General features: G+C 48.3%; 4 protein-coding genes across 5 annotated transcripts; 1 reads left to right on the top strand and 3 right to left on the bottom strand.

Annotated features, from left to right (window-relative positions):
- Positions 1 to 70: 70 nt before the first annotated feature.
- SPPG_01281 (uncharacterized protein) lies at positions 71 to 2,156 on the bottom strand. The gene is made up of 2 exons (XM_016749607.1): positions 1,836 to 2,156; positions 71 to 1,748 (listed from the first exon to the last, which is right to left on the bottom strand). Exons 1-2 carry the CDS (start codon positions 2,098 to 2,100, stop codon positions 265 to 267), a joined length of 1,749 nt encoding a protein of 582 aa, XP_016611865.1. The 5' UTR covers positions 2,101 to 2,156; the 3' UTR covers positions 71 to 264.
- Positions 2,157 to 2,263: 107 nt separating this feature from the next.
- Positions 2,264 to 3,517, top strand: SPPG_01280 (uncharacterized protein). The gene is made up of 4 exons (XM_016749606.1): positions 2,264 to 2,350; positions 2,413 to 2,988; positions 3,054 to 3,189; positions 3,251 to 3,517. The coding sequence occupies exons 1-4, from the start codon at positions 2,304 to 2,306 to the stop codon at positions 3,260 to 3,262; spliced, it is 771 nt and encodes a 256-aa protein (XP_016611864.1). The 5' UTR covers positions 2,264 to 2,303; the 3' UTR covers positions 3,263 to 3,517.
- On the bottom strand, positions 3,437 to 7,455 carry SPPG_01279. 2 transcript variants are annotated; one of them, XM_016749605.1, is made up of 18 exons: positions 7,125 to 7,455; positions 7,000 to 7,058; positions 6,902 to 6,935; positions 6,716 to 6,839; positions 6,555 to 6,643; positions 6,338 to 6,494; positions 6,070 to 6,272; positions 5,817 to 6,017; positions 5,609 to 5,754; positions 5,382 to 5,552; positions 5,205 to 5,318; positions 5,037 to 5,138; positions 4,877 to 4,978; positions 4,338 to 4,796; positions 4,211 to 4,276; positions 4,075 to 4,150; positions 3,912 to 4,010; positions 3,437 to 3,842 (listed from the first exon to the last, which is right to left on the bottom strand). In XM_016749605.1, exons 1-18 carry the CDS (start codon positions 7,209 to 7,211, stop codon positions 3,633 to 3,635), a joined length of 2,499 nt encoding a protein of 832 aa, XP_016611863.1. In that variant the 5' UTR covers positions 7,212 to 7,455; the 3' UTR covers positions 3,437 to 3,632. The 2 variants fall into 2 exon arrangements, with proteins under 2 accessions (XP_016611863.1, XP_016611862.1); XM_016749604.1 differs by having other exon boundaries at positions 6,716 to 6,836.
- A 1,032-nt stretch (positions 7,456 to 8,487) lies between these two features.
- On the bottom strand, positions 8,488 to 13,679 carry SPPG_01278 (3-phosphoshikimate 1-carboxyvinyltransferase). Its single transcript, XM_016749603.1, has 3 exons — positions 13,229 to 13,679; positions 12,818 to 13,129; positions 8,488 to 12,755 (listed from the first exon to the last, which is right to left on the bottom strand). Exons 1-3 carry the CDS (start codon positions 13,620 to 13,622, stop codon positions 8,599 to 8,601), a joined length of 4,863 nt encoding a protein of 1,620 aa, XP_016611861.1. The 5' UTR covers positions 13,623 to 13,679; the 3' UTR covers positions 8,488 to 8,598.
- Positions 13,680 to 13,701: the final 22 nt, after the last annotated feature.

Genomic DNA, 13,701 nt, shown 5'->3' with positions numbered 1-13,701 from the left:
TTGGATCGACCACCACCCTCATCCGGTATTGGAAACGGATGAGATCCTTTGCGATCCTCAGGCGGACACGCGTATCCGCGCAGTACAGTACAACCTTTCTGGAAATGTCTGCGCTTGGATTATCTCTACTTACTCCAAAACAGCCATATACGATTGTCCCAGAAAAAAGCAATCATTTGCATGTCCTTATGTTATGTACAAAATATGTAACCACCACTACGTGCAACCCTACAAACATCAATATATTTGTACCTGTTCACCGTGTTACGCGCCAGAGCTAAACCTCTTCCGCGTTCTCCTGGTCGATGATGATCCCCCTTCATACGGGTCGCCTTCCTCGTGTTCCACTTGCGCCAGCAATCGTTTACTTCGACGTCGGCCGGTCCCGCTAGGACCTTCGCTTGGTATTGGGTATTCGGGTAGGCTCTCATCGTTGATATCATCTTCGTCGTCTGAGGCTTCCATGTGCACAACTTCTTTGCCTTTGCCCTTGCGAGCAGAGCGCGTTCCCATGGCTGGCGAAGGAGAAAGGATGCAGCTCTGTACAAATTCATATAGACCAGCTCGAGCCGCGAGAGACTTGTGAATTCCCTGAGTGACGGTACCATTGTTGCCACTTGGATCTTGGTACACCTCAAACCAGGTCTTCAACAGATCGTGGGAGCTAGGGCTGCCCGCGTTCTTAACTAGCCATGTCATAAAAGTGGGTGTGATTCTGTATATGTTTTTGCCTTTAGCACCGGTGATATCACGGTTGTCACGTATGATTTCCTTCAGAATATTGGCAACACGTTCGGAACGGTTGGCTGGTCGCAAGGGGTGGACGAGTTCGCGGAGTAGATTATCCAAATTGAATTTGCTGGCGTTCTGTGTGCGGCGCAACGTTGTACGCCCATATTGACCGAAAGCACTTTGGGGAAGCGGCTCAGACAGGAGAGGAAGAAGCACTGGGTACACTGATATCAGCCAGAACTTAATATTCTCTTCCTGTTCAGCACTTGTTTCTCCTAGATTCATCGTCATATCGTTCACTGTCAACAAATCCCAAAGGAATACACTGGCCTGCTGACCGTATGGAATAGCAAAGGGAGGATTTGGTTGCAATAGGTAGTCGAGGGTAAGCTTTCCCTCTTCAATGCATTGTCGGAGATATGATAAATTTCGGTTTTCGCGAAGGAAGCGCGAAGCATACACGAGTGCGTCCAGCGCGAACTCTTCCCCTCGGCAATCTGTGAACGCTTCTTGAATTACGGATATTCCCTCGGATCTGCCAGCAAACTTGAATTTCGACGCATGCTGTGAGAGACATGACCGTAGCCACTTGGGGGATATTCGATCTTCGCGTTGTTTAAGCAGCTCTAGTAACCGCGCATACTTGTCCCAGCCATTCGCAACATTCCACTCCATCTCCATAAAACCCATCAAAATGCGATCACTTGGGTCTTTCTCCAGAATTCTGGCGCTCGGTCCAGAACTCAGATAAGTATCAAAACAGAAAATGAAAAGCTCTGGTTCCTCCTCCAAACATTCTCCTTCGTCAATGTCCAACAAGTTGTCCGTTTCTGCCAACTCTTGACTACGTGGTGAATCGATTATCATGCTGAGCGCGAATGGTACTTTGCGTGAAGTCTTTGGGTAGTCCATGCACGTTGTAAGAAGACGGTCAAGAGCGAACCGCACCAGCGCCAAGCTGTGATTGGATGTCAAAAGCAGCCGCTTCAAAAGTGATGGTCGATTGATGAGGAGAACTACAGTATACACGATCAATGAGCGCTTGTAAAAATACCTATAAACCAGGGATACGAGTTCCTGGCACTGCTATGTCGACGCCTTACCTTTAGCAATGCGTGGCACTCGCCAAGATTCCGGTACGACTAGCTCATCCTCCTCCTCATCAAAAGCAAGCATTGCTTCCAACACTTTATCTTTTCCGAATCTCTCCATATATAAGATAGCGAGCTGCGCTTCCTCCATCACAAAGCCGTAGAGCGTTTTGCAAGTGCAAGCAAATGGAAAGAAATGGTCGAGAGTGAGGGTGCTCACTATTCTAGCAGCCAATTCCGAAGGAAGAGACAGAATATGTCGTCTGTCAAGTGACATTCTAAAGGACAGACTATAATATACAAATGAATTTAGTAGATTATTTCAACATGGCAGAGTGCGAAAGCCGGTCCTTGCATGGCTGCTACCACTGCTGGCGCCATGGATGACGTAATCGATGAGTCACGCAACAACGTTCAGTTCTGATCAACCCTTTTGGACAATTCTTTTGCAACCCTGCTGATCAGTCAAGATCACCAAAGATGAGGAAGACAAAACTGAGCTTCAAGGGCGATAACACAATTGAAAAGTCAGTTTACGCCTTTTTGTCATGTGGTTATGGTTGATTTACTGAGTGGCTTTCACATGTAGGAAAAAGAAAAAGAAGCGAAAGGCGGAAACGGAAGCTGAAGAAACGTTACCGGAAGATGGCTGGGTCGCTGTAGACCATATTGATGATATTAAGGGTCCTATTTTACTTCTCACAACCTCAACAGACCCAGCATCCGTTCTCAACTGCTCTGATTCCTCCTCCAAAGTTCAATTCACACCCATTGATCCCGCTACCCCACTCGCATCCTACGAACCCACAACAGTATCGCAAGTATTTGTCGCAAAACGTCTTCCAGATTCTTCCAAGCTTTGCTTTCGGTCTGCATATGATCGGTACCTTGGTTCCGATAAATTCGGGGTAGTACAGTGCGAACGGGAGGCAATGGGACCATCAGAAGAATGGGAGGTTGTGCTGAGAGAGGATGGCCTGGCTTTGCAGAGTAGTTTCGAGAAATTCCTCAAATGTGATGCTGATGGTCGGGCCAGGGCGGACTCAGAAAATGTTGGATTCAAAGAAGTGTTCCAAATGCGTTGTCAGGCTGCCAACAAGGCGCGGGCGAAGAAAAAGAAGGTCGATGTTAGCATTAATGCTGAGGAGTTGGAAGTGGATCACATGTGAGTTCTGCTTCATAGATGCATCATCCAGGCTATCATTCCTCACATCCGATCTTGGTTACCAGTAAAAAATTCCACAGTTGGGGCGGCGGGCGGTTGGTCCTATCACAAGAGGACACAACAGTATTGAGGAAGGCGAAAAAGGAAGGAAATTTGAACGAAACACTGTTGGACCGCCGGTCAAAACTAAAGAGTGATAAGGTAAGGGAACTGACTTTGAACCTGTTGGCACTCTGTGTACTGATATCGAAATGCTACGTAGTTTTGTAAATGAAGTGGTGGTTTCCAAGACCCAGCCGTCATGGAAGCGTGCAGATATGATCGACACCACGTATTGCCGACGACAGTCTTGGATTGCAGACGCCTCTTGAGCATCTCTCCTGATATACATCGTGTCGTGGCATGGTCACTGCCATACCAGCAGGAAACATGCTCAATTGCTGTTGTCCCGTCATCCTAAACCCATAATCTATTACAATATTGTATAACGGCGCCCCCCAGGCGACCAACTTTCAAGTGCCCACCTAAATTGCTTATATGTACAATGCCCTAAATTTCCAACCCAACACACTCCAGGCTCCCATCGCATGTTCTGACAAGATTAGATTCATTCCCAGCTCGACGAGGAAGGCACCAGCGATTCACTAACGTGATGACCCTTTCGCTGATCCACCTGAAGAAGAAGAACTTCTGCTCGACGCATTCGCTGACGTAGAAGATTTTTCGGGTATACATTCTTGGGTTTTTGAAAGGTGAAACTCATGTCTCAGCGCATCCATGACCTTCTTGATCTCCGAGCGTTTTTGTTTAACGTCACGGAGTGCAAACCAGGCGTCTTCGTTTGCTACCCGGTTCTATGCGGAACCAATGAGCAGGGTGCCCATTGAATACAGGAAGTTCAGTTAATGGACTGAGGTACTTACAAAAATGAGATGGAGGTATTTTCTTGGATCGCGCAGGAACACTTCCACATAGTACAGGAGATATATGCCACAGTCACAGTGGTTGGTTTGTAACGGGACCTGCAATGCGCGAAGGCCTTGTAAGGTCACTAACCAGTGGGACAATCTTCGGACATACACGCACCTTTGCATGAATTCCTTGCGCAGCTTTCGGATCGATCTGTACGTTCAGCTTTGCTTCGGCCTCTTTTGCAAGGTATCTGTGAATGTTTGTTAATTCAGGTAGTCCCCCAATGGACTAAACTGTGTTTCATTCGTACCCTTTTAGTCGACTTATGGCGGCAGGGTGCTTGCCATGTAGGGAATCCAAAATGATGACATTACATCTGTGCCAAGTTGGTTTAGTCCCAAGAATTACACATGCACCACCCAGGCAACGATTCTTACTGCCTCAAACTTGCAGTCGTCCGAAGCTTCCTCTTTTCGATGTCCCGCTGTTCCTTCTCACGCAACTCGTTCTCCGACAACGCCTTTTTGCCTTTATATGTTCGTTTTGGTTTGCGCTTGGGCGACTCCCCACTTGATATGACATGCACAGGCTCGTGCGAGTCTTTGAGCACAACCAATTTGTGTTCTTGAGGGTCTTGGCTATGAACCACAACGACTTCATTCTCCTCAGGTATTTCGTCGCTTGCTGGACCGCTACTGAGTACCTCTATGGTCGAATCTGGGTTCCCATCGAGCTCTACGTCGGCCTCTGCTGGTAGGTCCGGAGCAAACACGTCCGAGTCCTCAGGAGATAGGGTGCCAGGGGATGGTCTAATAATGTCGTCTAGTTCCTCATCTACTAACTGAGGCTGCAACAGTGCGCCAGGGTTGTAGATCAAGGCAAGATACCAATGCATACTAGATCGAACCGCATGGAGTCAGGCCCAGTACAATCGCACAGCCCCCACCCTTCATAGCCCCAGGGTTCGTCCACTTACTTTTCATTAATAGGTATGAAGATGTAACGCTTCTTGAAGATGTCAATTTTTGAGGTCCATTTCTTTACTCGATCGTATCCAGACCGGTCGCCGCCCCCTTTTCTGGTCGTGGAATGACTTAGCATCAAAGGCCCAAAGAAGTACAAATGCATCAACTTACTTTGACGCCTCATCCTTGTGCGCCAATTGCTCGTAAAAAAAGGAATTGAAAATATGCACTTGATCTCTTAGTACCTCATCGCCCAAGCTTGCCATCAAGTGTCTTAAAGCGGGATAAGTTAGTTGATGCATGTCCCAAGGGCGACATCTAAGGATAGACTATACTCACTTGAGATAGAATTCTATTACCACATCATTTAGAAACTCCCCGTCATCGAGGCGATCATAATCTTCCTGCCGTACAGATACCGAATTTTTGCCTTGTGGTGGATACCGGAAAAGCCTGTAATCATACATACTTCATATTGATGCAAAAAGAATAGATTCAATGTTTCAAACCCCTTACTCTTCGTTCCACGATGTCTGCGATCGCGTCCGGGTGCTTCGGCGAGTTGCCATCGGGCCATCTGCTTTAGCATTGTCAGATATAGCGGCCTCCATACGCCTCTTCTTTCGCGGATTCGCCAATGCCATTGCATTGTTGTAAAAGTCGACCATTTGAATTACGTCACGACCACTAGAGCCCATGTAATGAGCTACCGTAATTCGATCCCGATAGTGCATGAAGCGTACCTCAATTGCCGGGCAACTCCGCCCATAGGGCATCGCGAGAACAAGGGAAGAAACGTATCCAGATCTTCCTTGCGCGCAAAGCAGTAGATGCGTTCATGTTCCGTTGAATCGATCAGCACTCCAGATATCTCGACGCCCTGTACGTACTAAACAACATTTGGGTTAGTTACTGTTTATAGCTACTTGCAACCGAACGAGGCATACGCACCCCAAACCGTCGAACTGAACTCCCCTTAATGTCGATTTGAGTCTGTGATGCCCAGCGAATCTTCACATCGGTGTGAACTTTTAGGACTGGCTCCGTCTCATTACTCGCCACGAGATTTCCATCTTGAATTACATATTCCAACGGAAGGCGGGGGAAGTCGCCAATTCGCTGTGATAAATTACTTGGAACTCTCACAATAGCCTAGAATGCGATTAGCTATTGGTACTTGACTCGACGACCTAAATTGACTTACATGTGGTTTCATTCGTTCTGTGATCTTTGGAGTTCGGACAGGCTTTTGCGGTGACTCCTCAAACGTAGAATCTGCAGGAGGAACTAAAGTTGCTGGTGATGGTCGGCCACGGGAGGTTTTAGGACGCTCTTGTTTTGCGACAGCCTGCTCTTTGTGAGGAGTGATTGTAGGTTTGATAGTCTCAAACGAGCGGTCGAACAGGGCTGTGGAATGTTATATCAGTACTACATTCGGAACCTGGTAGACTTGTAATGACCATTCAACGCACATTGAACAAGATCCTCTTCGACTAGGGCGACGCCGCTGTCATCTACATCAACAAACTCGGTCTCTGTTTCACGTTCAGACGTAGGGCGATTGTGGAAAAGTAATCGCGGAGCGTTTTCCGATGAAGTGATGCGCTTTCGGGCACCAAGATTCTGAGACTGATGACCAAAAGTTCGGTTAATCATTGAGATGAAAAAAATGAATCGCAACTATCTCACCCCACGGATGTGGTTGACGTTTAATCTGTTCTTTGTATCTTTTTTATCTTTTGTATCTCTGCTTGTCACTAACCGTTCTAACAATGGGACTAGGATGAAACAAAGGTGACACTAAGTAAGGGTCATTCGCTAAGAAGGTCATTGAACAAAGACATGCATACAGGGAGAGTGCGGTGCTGGTGACGACACTGGTGACGAAGCGTAAGAAAAATAACTGCCAAAGAAGTTGGACGACTTGGGCCTAGATGAGGAGTCGGTTATGTCACCCGCGTTTTTTCTTCGCTTCTAGAGTGCCTCGCTCATCAATGGACGTTGATCAGTAGCAAAAATAATCCCTACGAACTCACTTCATTGCTTGGGACGACTATAGGGATGCCCGTCCTATAGAGAAATTTCAGTGGACTCCCATATAAACTCGATCCCGTGCTTTTTCAATTTTATTTACCGTTTTGTCCCTTGACTTGTCTTCCCACTAATATTTTGCATGCGACGCTGCGTCCCATTCTAGTCACAGCAAAGTTTATCAATGCCTTTCGAACAATGTCGCTCTTCACACAGAAATCCACCTACTATTCCACTTTTTCCCTCGTCCTCCGAGTCCAGAATGTCTTCCACTTCTGTATCAAAGTGTTTGGACTTCTGTCCCGATTGGTTCATGGGACAGTTGGCAAAACGACTGACCAGAGCAGCACCGATTAAAAAAAATTGGAGGAAATGGTTTGGAAATATCCTTAAAGCCCAGGAGATGTCAGAAACCGGTTGGACAAGTAAAATCTCTGAAGCGAATCGTTGCGCTAGCTAGAATCCTTTGCTGTTTTGGTTTGCCAGTTCGGCGAGGCTCGCACAGTTCTCAAAGGCCAGGCAGGCAAATCCAACGCCGATCGAACTTGCCAAAGTGAGGTTTAATGCTAAAATCATGTGATCTGTATTATGTAATCCGGGATAGAAAGCCTCTGGGTTGCCCCTACGCAGTGCCATATGTGCGGCAGCTCAACTCTCGAAACACATTACAGATTCAGAGCTTGTGAGTGTCCGGATCTTTCGGTTGGCTGACATGGTCACATCACGCAGAAATCCGTCCTGGACAGGCGATCCATTGTCATGTGTCGTGTGCGCTCAGCACTGTATGCTAGAAATGAACCTGGATCGCATAATGAGCAATAGTTATACTGAGCAATCCGAGTTTACTCAAAACATGAACGAGACAATGATCTGGGGCACTTATATCTTGACTGCCTTTATTCAGTAACGCACCTGTCTTGAGCATGTGATTCTCACATGTGAATTCAACCAATGGGAATCATTCAATTCATCTGGCCAATCAACGCGTTTTTTCATTTTTTCAGCGCAGTCGTGGCGCAGTTCCTCTCGTCTATAAAAGCAGCGCGTCCCCACGCCCCTCCCTGTTCTTGCATACTTACCTGCTACGAGCTTACCGTGATCAACAAGGCGGTGGCTATCTCGGGTTCTCGACATTGCACAACAGTTCGAAGGCCCGGGGTCACCTGGCTCTTCGGAGTCAGCGTGAGTGGACATTTTTTGGTGGTGGGAGGGATTGCGTTCGCGCGGTCCGCTCCTGTAATTTTACTATTAAAGGAAGAAAGGATTTGGATTTACAATTCTTGCAACCAGTGGGCTTGCTTTTGTGAATGAAACCACATTCAGTGAATATTTGGAATGAAATTACTCCGCAATGAGTTAGGCCTTTTGTGTCAGTTGTTCGGGAGAGCCCTGATGAGAGAGCACGGATGTCACAATGCTTACGTTTGATCTTAACCGGGCAATATGACTGTGCCACTCGACCAGTGCTATTCTAGTCAGTTCGGATATGTCCGATAGCCGAAGGGCACTGCGACCCGTATGTCCCCCATGGAAGCGAGGATTAAAGTAATTTCCCATGATGATTGTTTCTATAATGAGGACGGACCTCGCATCTCAACAAGCAAGTAATTATATGTAAAGAAAAGTTGATCCTATTGTACTTTTGAACTCTCAAACTAAATACACAATATGCCCAATGTACTTTTATCCCGCAGCGTCAGATTCATACATATGCCTTTTCAACCGCCTCCTCCATCACTCTCCAAGGAGCTCTCCGTCCAGTCCATCTAATAAACTGCTCATACCCTTGCTCCCTCAAAATCTCCACACCCTCCACAACGGGCCATCCAAGTTTTTCCACATTCTGAATCAAGGGTGTGCGCCGTGGGCGGTACGCCATTTCCACAAGTATCCCCTTTGGTGATGATGCCAGCGCTGCGGAAAGGTCCATCTCTGACTGGGCGGATGAAGGCACCGTACCAACAATAATGAAGAGTGTGGATGCATCTGCAACCGTGAAAAGCTGGTTCAAGGATGTGACAACCGCACCACCAAACTCTTCAACAAGGGCTGCCGCCTTCGCCGTGGTCCGATTCCACACCCTCACTTCATCTACATTCAAACTCTTTAGTGCGTAGATGGCCGCCCGGGCAGTTCCACCGGCGCCAATTACGACACCAATCGTTCGTGTCGCACTAGCAGCATTAACGAGTGCCAATCGCTTTCTGATAGATGCCTTGATGCCCAACCAATCGGTATTATCGCCAATGATTTTCTTGTTGGCGCCAACCCAGAGCGTGTTGACGGCACCAATGGCCTTGGCTCCGTCCGTCATCTCTTCCACAATCCCATGCGTGATGACATCCTCCTTCAAAGGAATCGTCACACTTGCGCCCCCAAAGCTTCCGTTTGCAACACCCTGCTTCACAACATCTCGTACATGCTGCCAATCAGGGCTCTCGGATAACTCGTAGACGTAAGGTAGCCCCAGAGCGTTAAATCCCGCGTTATGCAACGCCGGCGATACAGATTGCGAGATCGGAGCCCCAAACAAGTAAAACTTTTTGGCAGGCACCAGTCCCAACAGGCTACGTAACTGGTAGATTTGCGAAATAGAAAGCTGCCCGGGTGCAGCTGCATTCGGAAGGAGAGGGTGCGTAACAGGAGTCAAAAACGTGTTCAACGCCCGTGATACCTGCCCGATACCGCCCATGTTCATTGCAATTAACGGCTTTGGTGATAATCCGAGACTTGGAACAACAGAGTTGACAAATTTGTAGAGAGCAAAGTTATCTTCCAGTCGATTTGCACGTCCGATGAGCTTAATTACATCTGCGTATGGGTGGAGCTTTGCATACTGGTCACGAAACCGAACAGCGACAGCTTGCTGGCCCTTCTGATTACCGAGCAGACTTGAACCATGGCCCTCCTCCTCCCACAAGCCTGTTCCGGTAGTATCATGGTACGATGCAACGATCCAACTGTTTCCCTTATTCTGTACCAGCCGTTCAACACGCTCCAGCGGACCATCGACCTCCAAATCCACATACTCGCAACCCCATCGTACACCGGCTTCAAGCAGACAGAGGCGCCTATCATGGTCGTCATCGGGGAATTTGCCAGCTTGACCAGCTGTTCGGACAGTGAACACAATAGGTAGCTCCGAGTGTCTTCTCAAAAGAGACACCTGCTTTCCGACATACTCTTCATCTTGCGAAGCCAAGAGGTCCACACGTAGTTCCAGCGCGTCAGCACCTTCCGAGATTCTATCAAGGACGGGCAGAGCTTCACTAACGTCAGGGTAGGTGAGGGACAAGAAGAAGCTTGACGTGTGTGGGGGTGGTACAGCACCGGGTAGCCGGCTGTTATGTGGTCCGTTCACGGTTGTAATAAATGTAAGGAACCTCACCAAGTCACCTTCAACATCTGACCAGTTAGGATCAGGAGACGGATGGACAATGGTGAACTCATGTGCAGAGCACTCCTTGTACCAGTCCTTCCTTCGGTTCCAGACCTTCAACATATCCTCCCCGTACATTGGACGAGTCTTGTCCTGATCAAGGTAAGCAGATACTTCGGAAATATCACGTTTGATATGCACAACATATCCCTTCCGCGTTGAACCATCCGCCCCGGACCACTTTCTAAGGGTTGCTCTGGCAGCTTCCGTTTCCACTATGCCGCCACCACATGCAATCACGGCACCACGTGGTACCTTTGTCAGAGCTTCGTCCAAATATAGAGTCTCCTGTCTCCGGAACTCTTCCCATCCTTTCTCTGCAATGAACTTAGGAATGGTCGTTTGAAGTGACTCTTCCAAGTATGTGTCCATATCGATGAACCTTCGTCCGAATGCCTTAGCGGCTGCCTTGCCAGCATGTGTTTTGCCGGCTCCACGCATACCAATGAGAACGATGGTTGCGTCGTCGCATGACGTCTGCGCGCCATGGGAACTCACGTGTGCGCCAGCATCCGGCACCGGAGTTTCATGCCCTTTCTCTTCTACTTTATCCTCCAAGTCAACGCCAATAATGTTCACTTGCAGCGAGTTTTGAAGAGTGTCCCACCATCCAGGCCATGTCTTCTCCACACACTTTTTCTCTTTGATGATGGCACACTGTTCTGCTGGCATAGCGCAGGCAAGAATGCTGAAGCTCATCGCAACACGATGATCATCGTAACACTTGACCCCACCCTCAGGAGCATGTAACTGGCAACGGTCAACCCCGCGAATCTCGATGCCATCCGGTAGCTCAGATGCAGAAACACCAAATTTGGCCAATTGTTCGACCATGACAGCAATGCGATTGCACTCTTTGACCCTTTGGTTTGCAATTCCGGTAATCTGAGTTGTGCCACTACCATTCTTGTCAACGGCCACAGCGGCAAGTACGGAAGCGGTCAAAAAGGCGTCCGTCATCGATTCCATGTCAATTTGAGGAATAGGTCGAAGTTGAGCTGGCCCTTGCACCGTTGTGGTCGTCTCGGTCTGTTTCACAGTTCCACCCATTGCTTCAATCACTTTCACTGCAAAGTGCGCGTCCCCTTGAAGAGAATCACTTCCAATGTTGGTGACAGTTACGGTAGAGCCAGTGATAGCAGCGAAAGCGAGTGGGTAGGTGGCAGAAGATGCATCTGCTTCCACATTGTAGTTTTGAGGGTTTCGATAAACGCCCTGTGGTATCTGATAGGTGTTGGTACCGGGGATACGGGTGACTTTAATGCCAAAGGAGGCCATCATAGCAATTGTCATATCAATGTACGGTTGTGATATAACGTGATCTCCGCTGAGATCGAGCGTTACGGGTTGTGCGGCGTATGGTGCAGAAATGAGGATGGAGGAGACATATTGCGAGCTAATCGACGCCGATAGCTTGATAGTTCCTCCGGGAAGTCCAGTGCCTTTCGGCGTGATTTCTAGGGGAAGTGATCCTGTGTTTTCAAGATATTTAACGTCCACGCCATTTTCTCGAAGAGCGTCAACCAGAGGTTTTATGGGTCGCTGTTTCATCCGAGGATTGCCTGTTAAGATCGCACCCTTCCGCTCCGCTCCAGGTTTAGGAATCAGCGCGCAAACTGTTGTCAAAAACCGTGATGCAGTCCCAGCGTTGCCCAAGTATATTTCCTTTGAGGGTACCTTCAAGCGTCCACCGCCTCCATTGATCACCAAAGTTTCTCCATTATTTTCCCAGGAGAAGGTTATTCCGACGAGCTTCTGAAGAGCGTCAAGCATAACTTGGACGTCGTCAGAGTGAAGCAGTCCGTGTATCCGGCATGTACCTTCTCCCAATGCAGCAAGAATCAATGCGCGGTTCGAGATGGACTTTGATCCTGGTACCTTTAGATTGACTGTCGTGGGGGAGGTTGGCGGCGCGATCTGGACGGCTGGAGACAGTATCTTTCTTATGACATCGTCTGGTACGACACTGGCTCGTGGTTCATAGGTTCTACCAATGCCGGCAAGCATGACAATCCTCTTCTTGTCACCCTGGTTCTTCTTATCCACCCGCATGATATCTAAAAGCTGATCCACGGGACAGTGCTTATGCGGTGCACGCTGCAGTACAATCCTATCGTCAAGAGATACAGGTAACCCGTAAGATTGAAGGCATCTCGTTAAGCGCCCCACGGCAACCTCATTCAAGTATCCCAGATGACGCGCAATCTCGGCTTCGCGCACCATCCCGATTGATACACATTCGCCATGAAGCATTTCTGGGGAAAGAATGGCTTCAATTGCATGACCAATGGAGTGACCAAAATTGAGCAGTCCACGTAGTCCGCCCTCTTTCTCATCTTCTGTGACCACGTGGGCTTTTACTCGTGCAGATCCAAGAATAACTCGCTTGAGCAGTTGGACTTCCTCCGAGTTGGGGTCGCCTATTGGGAAACTGTGAATCTGCGCTCCTCTTGTTCTTTCAACATACGAAGGAATTACGCACCAGCTACACCGTTACTTAGTGCTAATATCTTTTCCGGGTAGTTTTCCAGTAAATCAAAGTCTTCTTCAACCCAGATTGCAGCAGTTTTAATGACCTCGCCAAGTCCATTTACAAATTCACGTTTAGGTAGCGTTGTAAGGTAGTGTAGATCGATGAAAATCCGTTTGGGTTGATGGAATGCACCAATCAGGTTCTTTCCATGCGGTGTGTCCACTGCTGTTTTGCCTCCTATTGACGAATCCACCATTGCCAACAGCGTTGTCGGAATTTGAATGACTGGAACTCCACGCATAAACGTTGCGGCAACATATCCTAGAAACCAGAAATATCAAAATGCGTGAAACCCAACGCATGGTGTAAATCCGCATCATGGTCGCTCCTCGTCGGGTTCAACCGCACAAGAAAACATACCGATAAGATCCCCTATAACTCCGCCACCCAAAGCCAAGAAGCACGAGTCGCGGGTACACTTGTTGAACAGCACCCAGTCCTCGATTTGTGCCTTAATTTCGCGAGTTTTCGCAGACTCGCCCGGTGGCATAACGTACGATAATACTCGCGGTCTTGTACCTTCACCTTTGTGCTTAGCATCTAGGGCAGCGTTGAGGGTCTCAACTAGTGGATTGAGGTGGAAGCGGGCAATGTTGCGGTCTGTAACGACAATGTAGCTACTAGCAGGGACAGTTGCTATTACGTCGTTGACAAGGTAGTTGGTCATGTTCATTCCTACGATGATAGTCTCCTGTCCCAAAATCGACACCTTGGTGAAGGCCTCGCCCTCCTGCTGCTCCTGCGACGCCGTCATGGTTAGGACGAGCGCTTATCCAAGGCAAAGGGCCGCGATTCAATGGCTAATTGGGATGGTCTCTGGCGAAGATCGCCCA

The sequence above is a fragment of the Spizellomyces punctatus genome (assembly GCF_000182565.1).
Source record: "Spizellomyces punctatus DAOM BR117 chromosome Unknown supercont1.2, whole genome shotgun sequence".
NCBI lineage: Eukaryota > Fungi > Chytridiomycota > Chytridiomycetes > Spizellomycetales > Spizellomycetaceae > Spizellomyces > Spizellomyces punctatus.
This window is presented reverse-complemented; position numbering and strand designations above follow the sequence as displayed.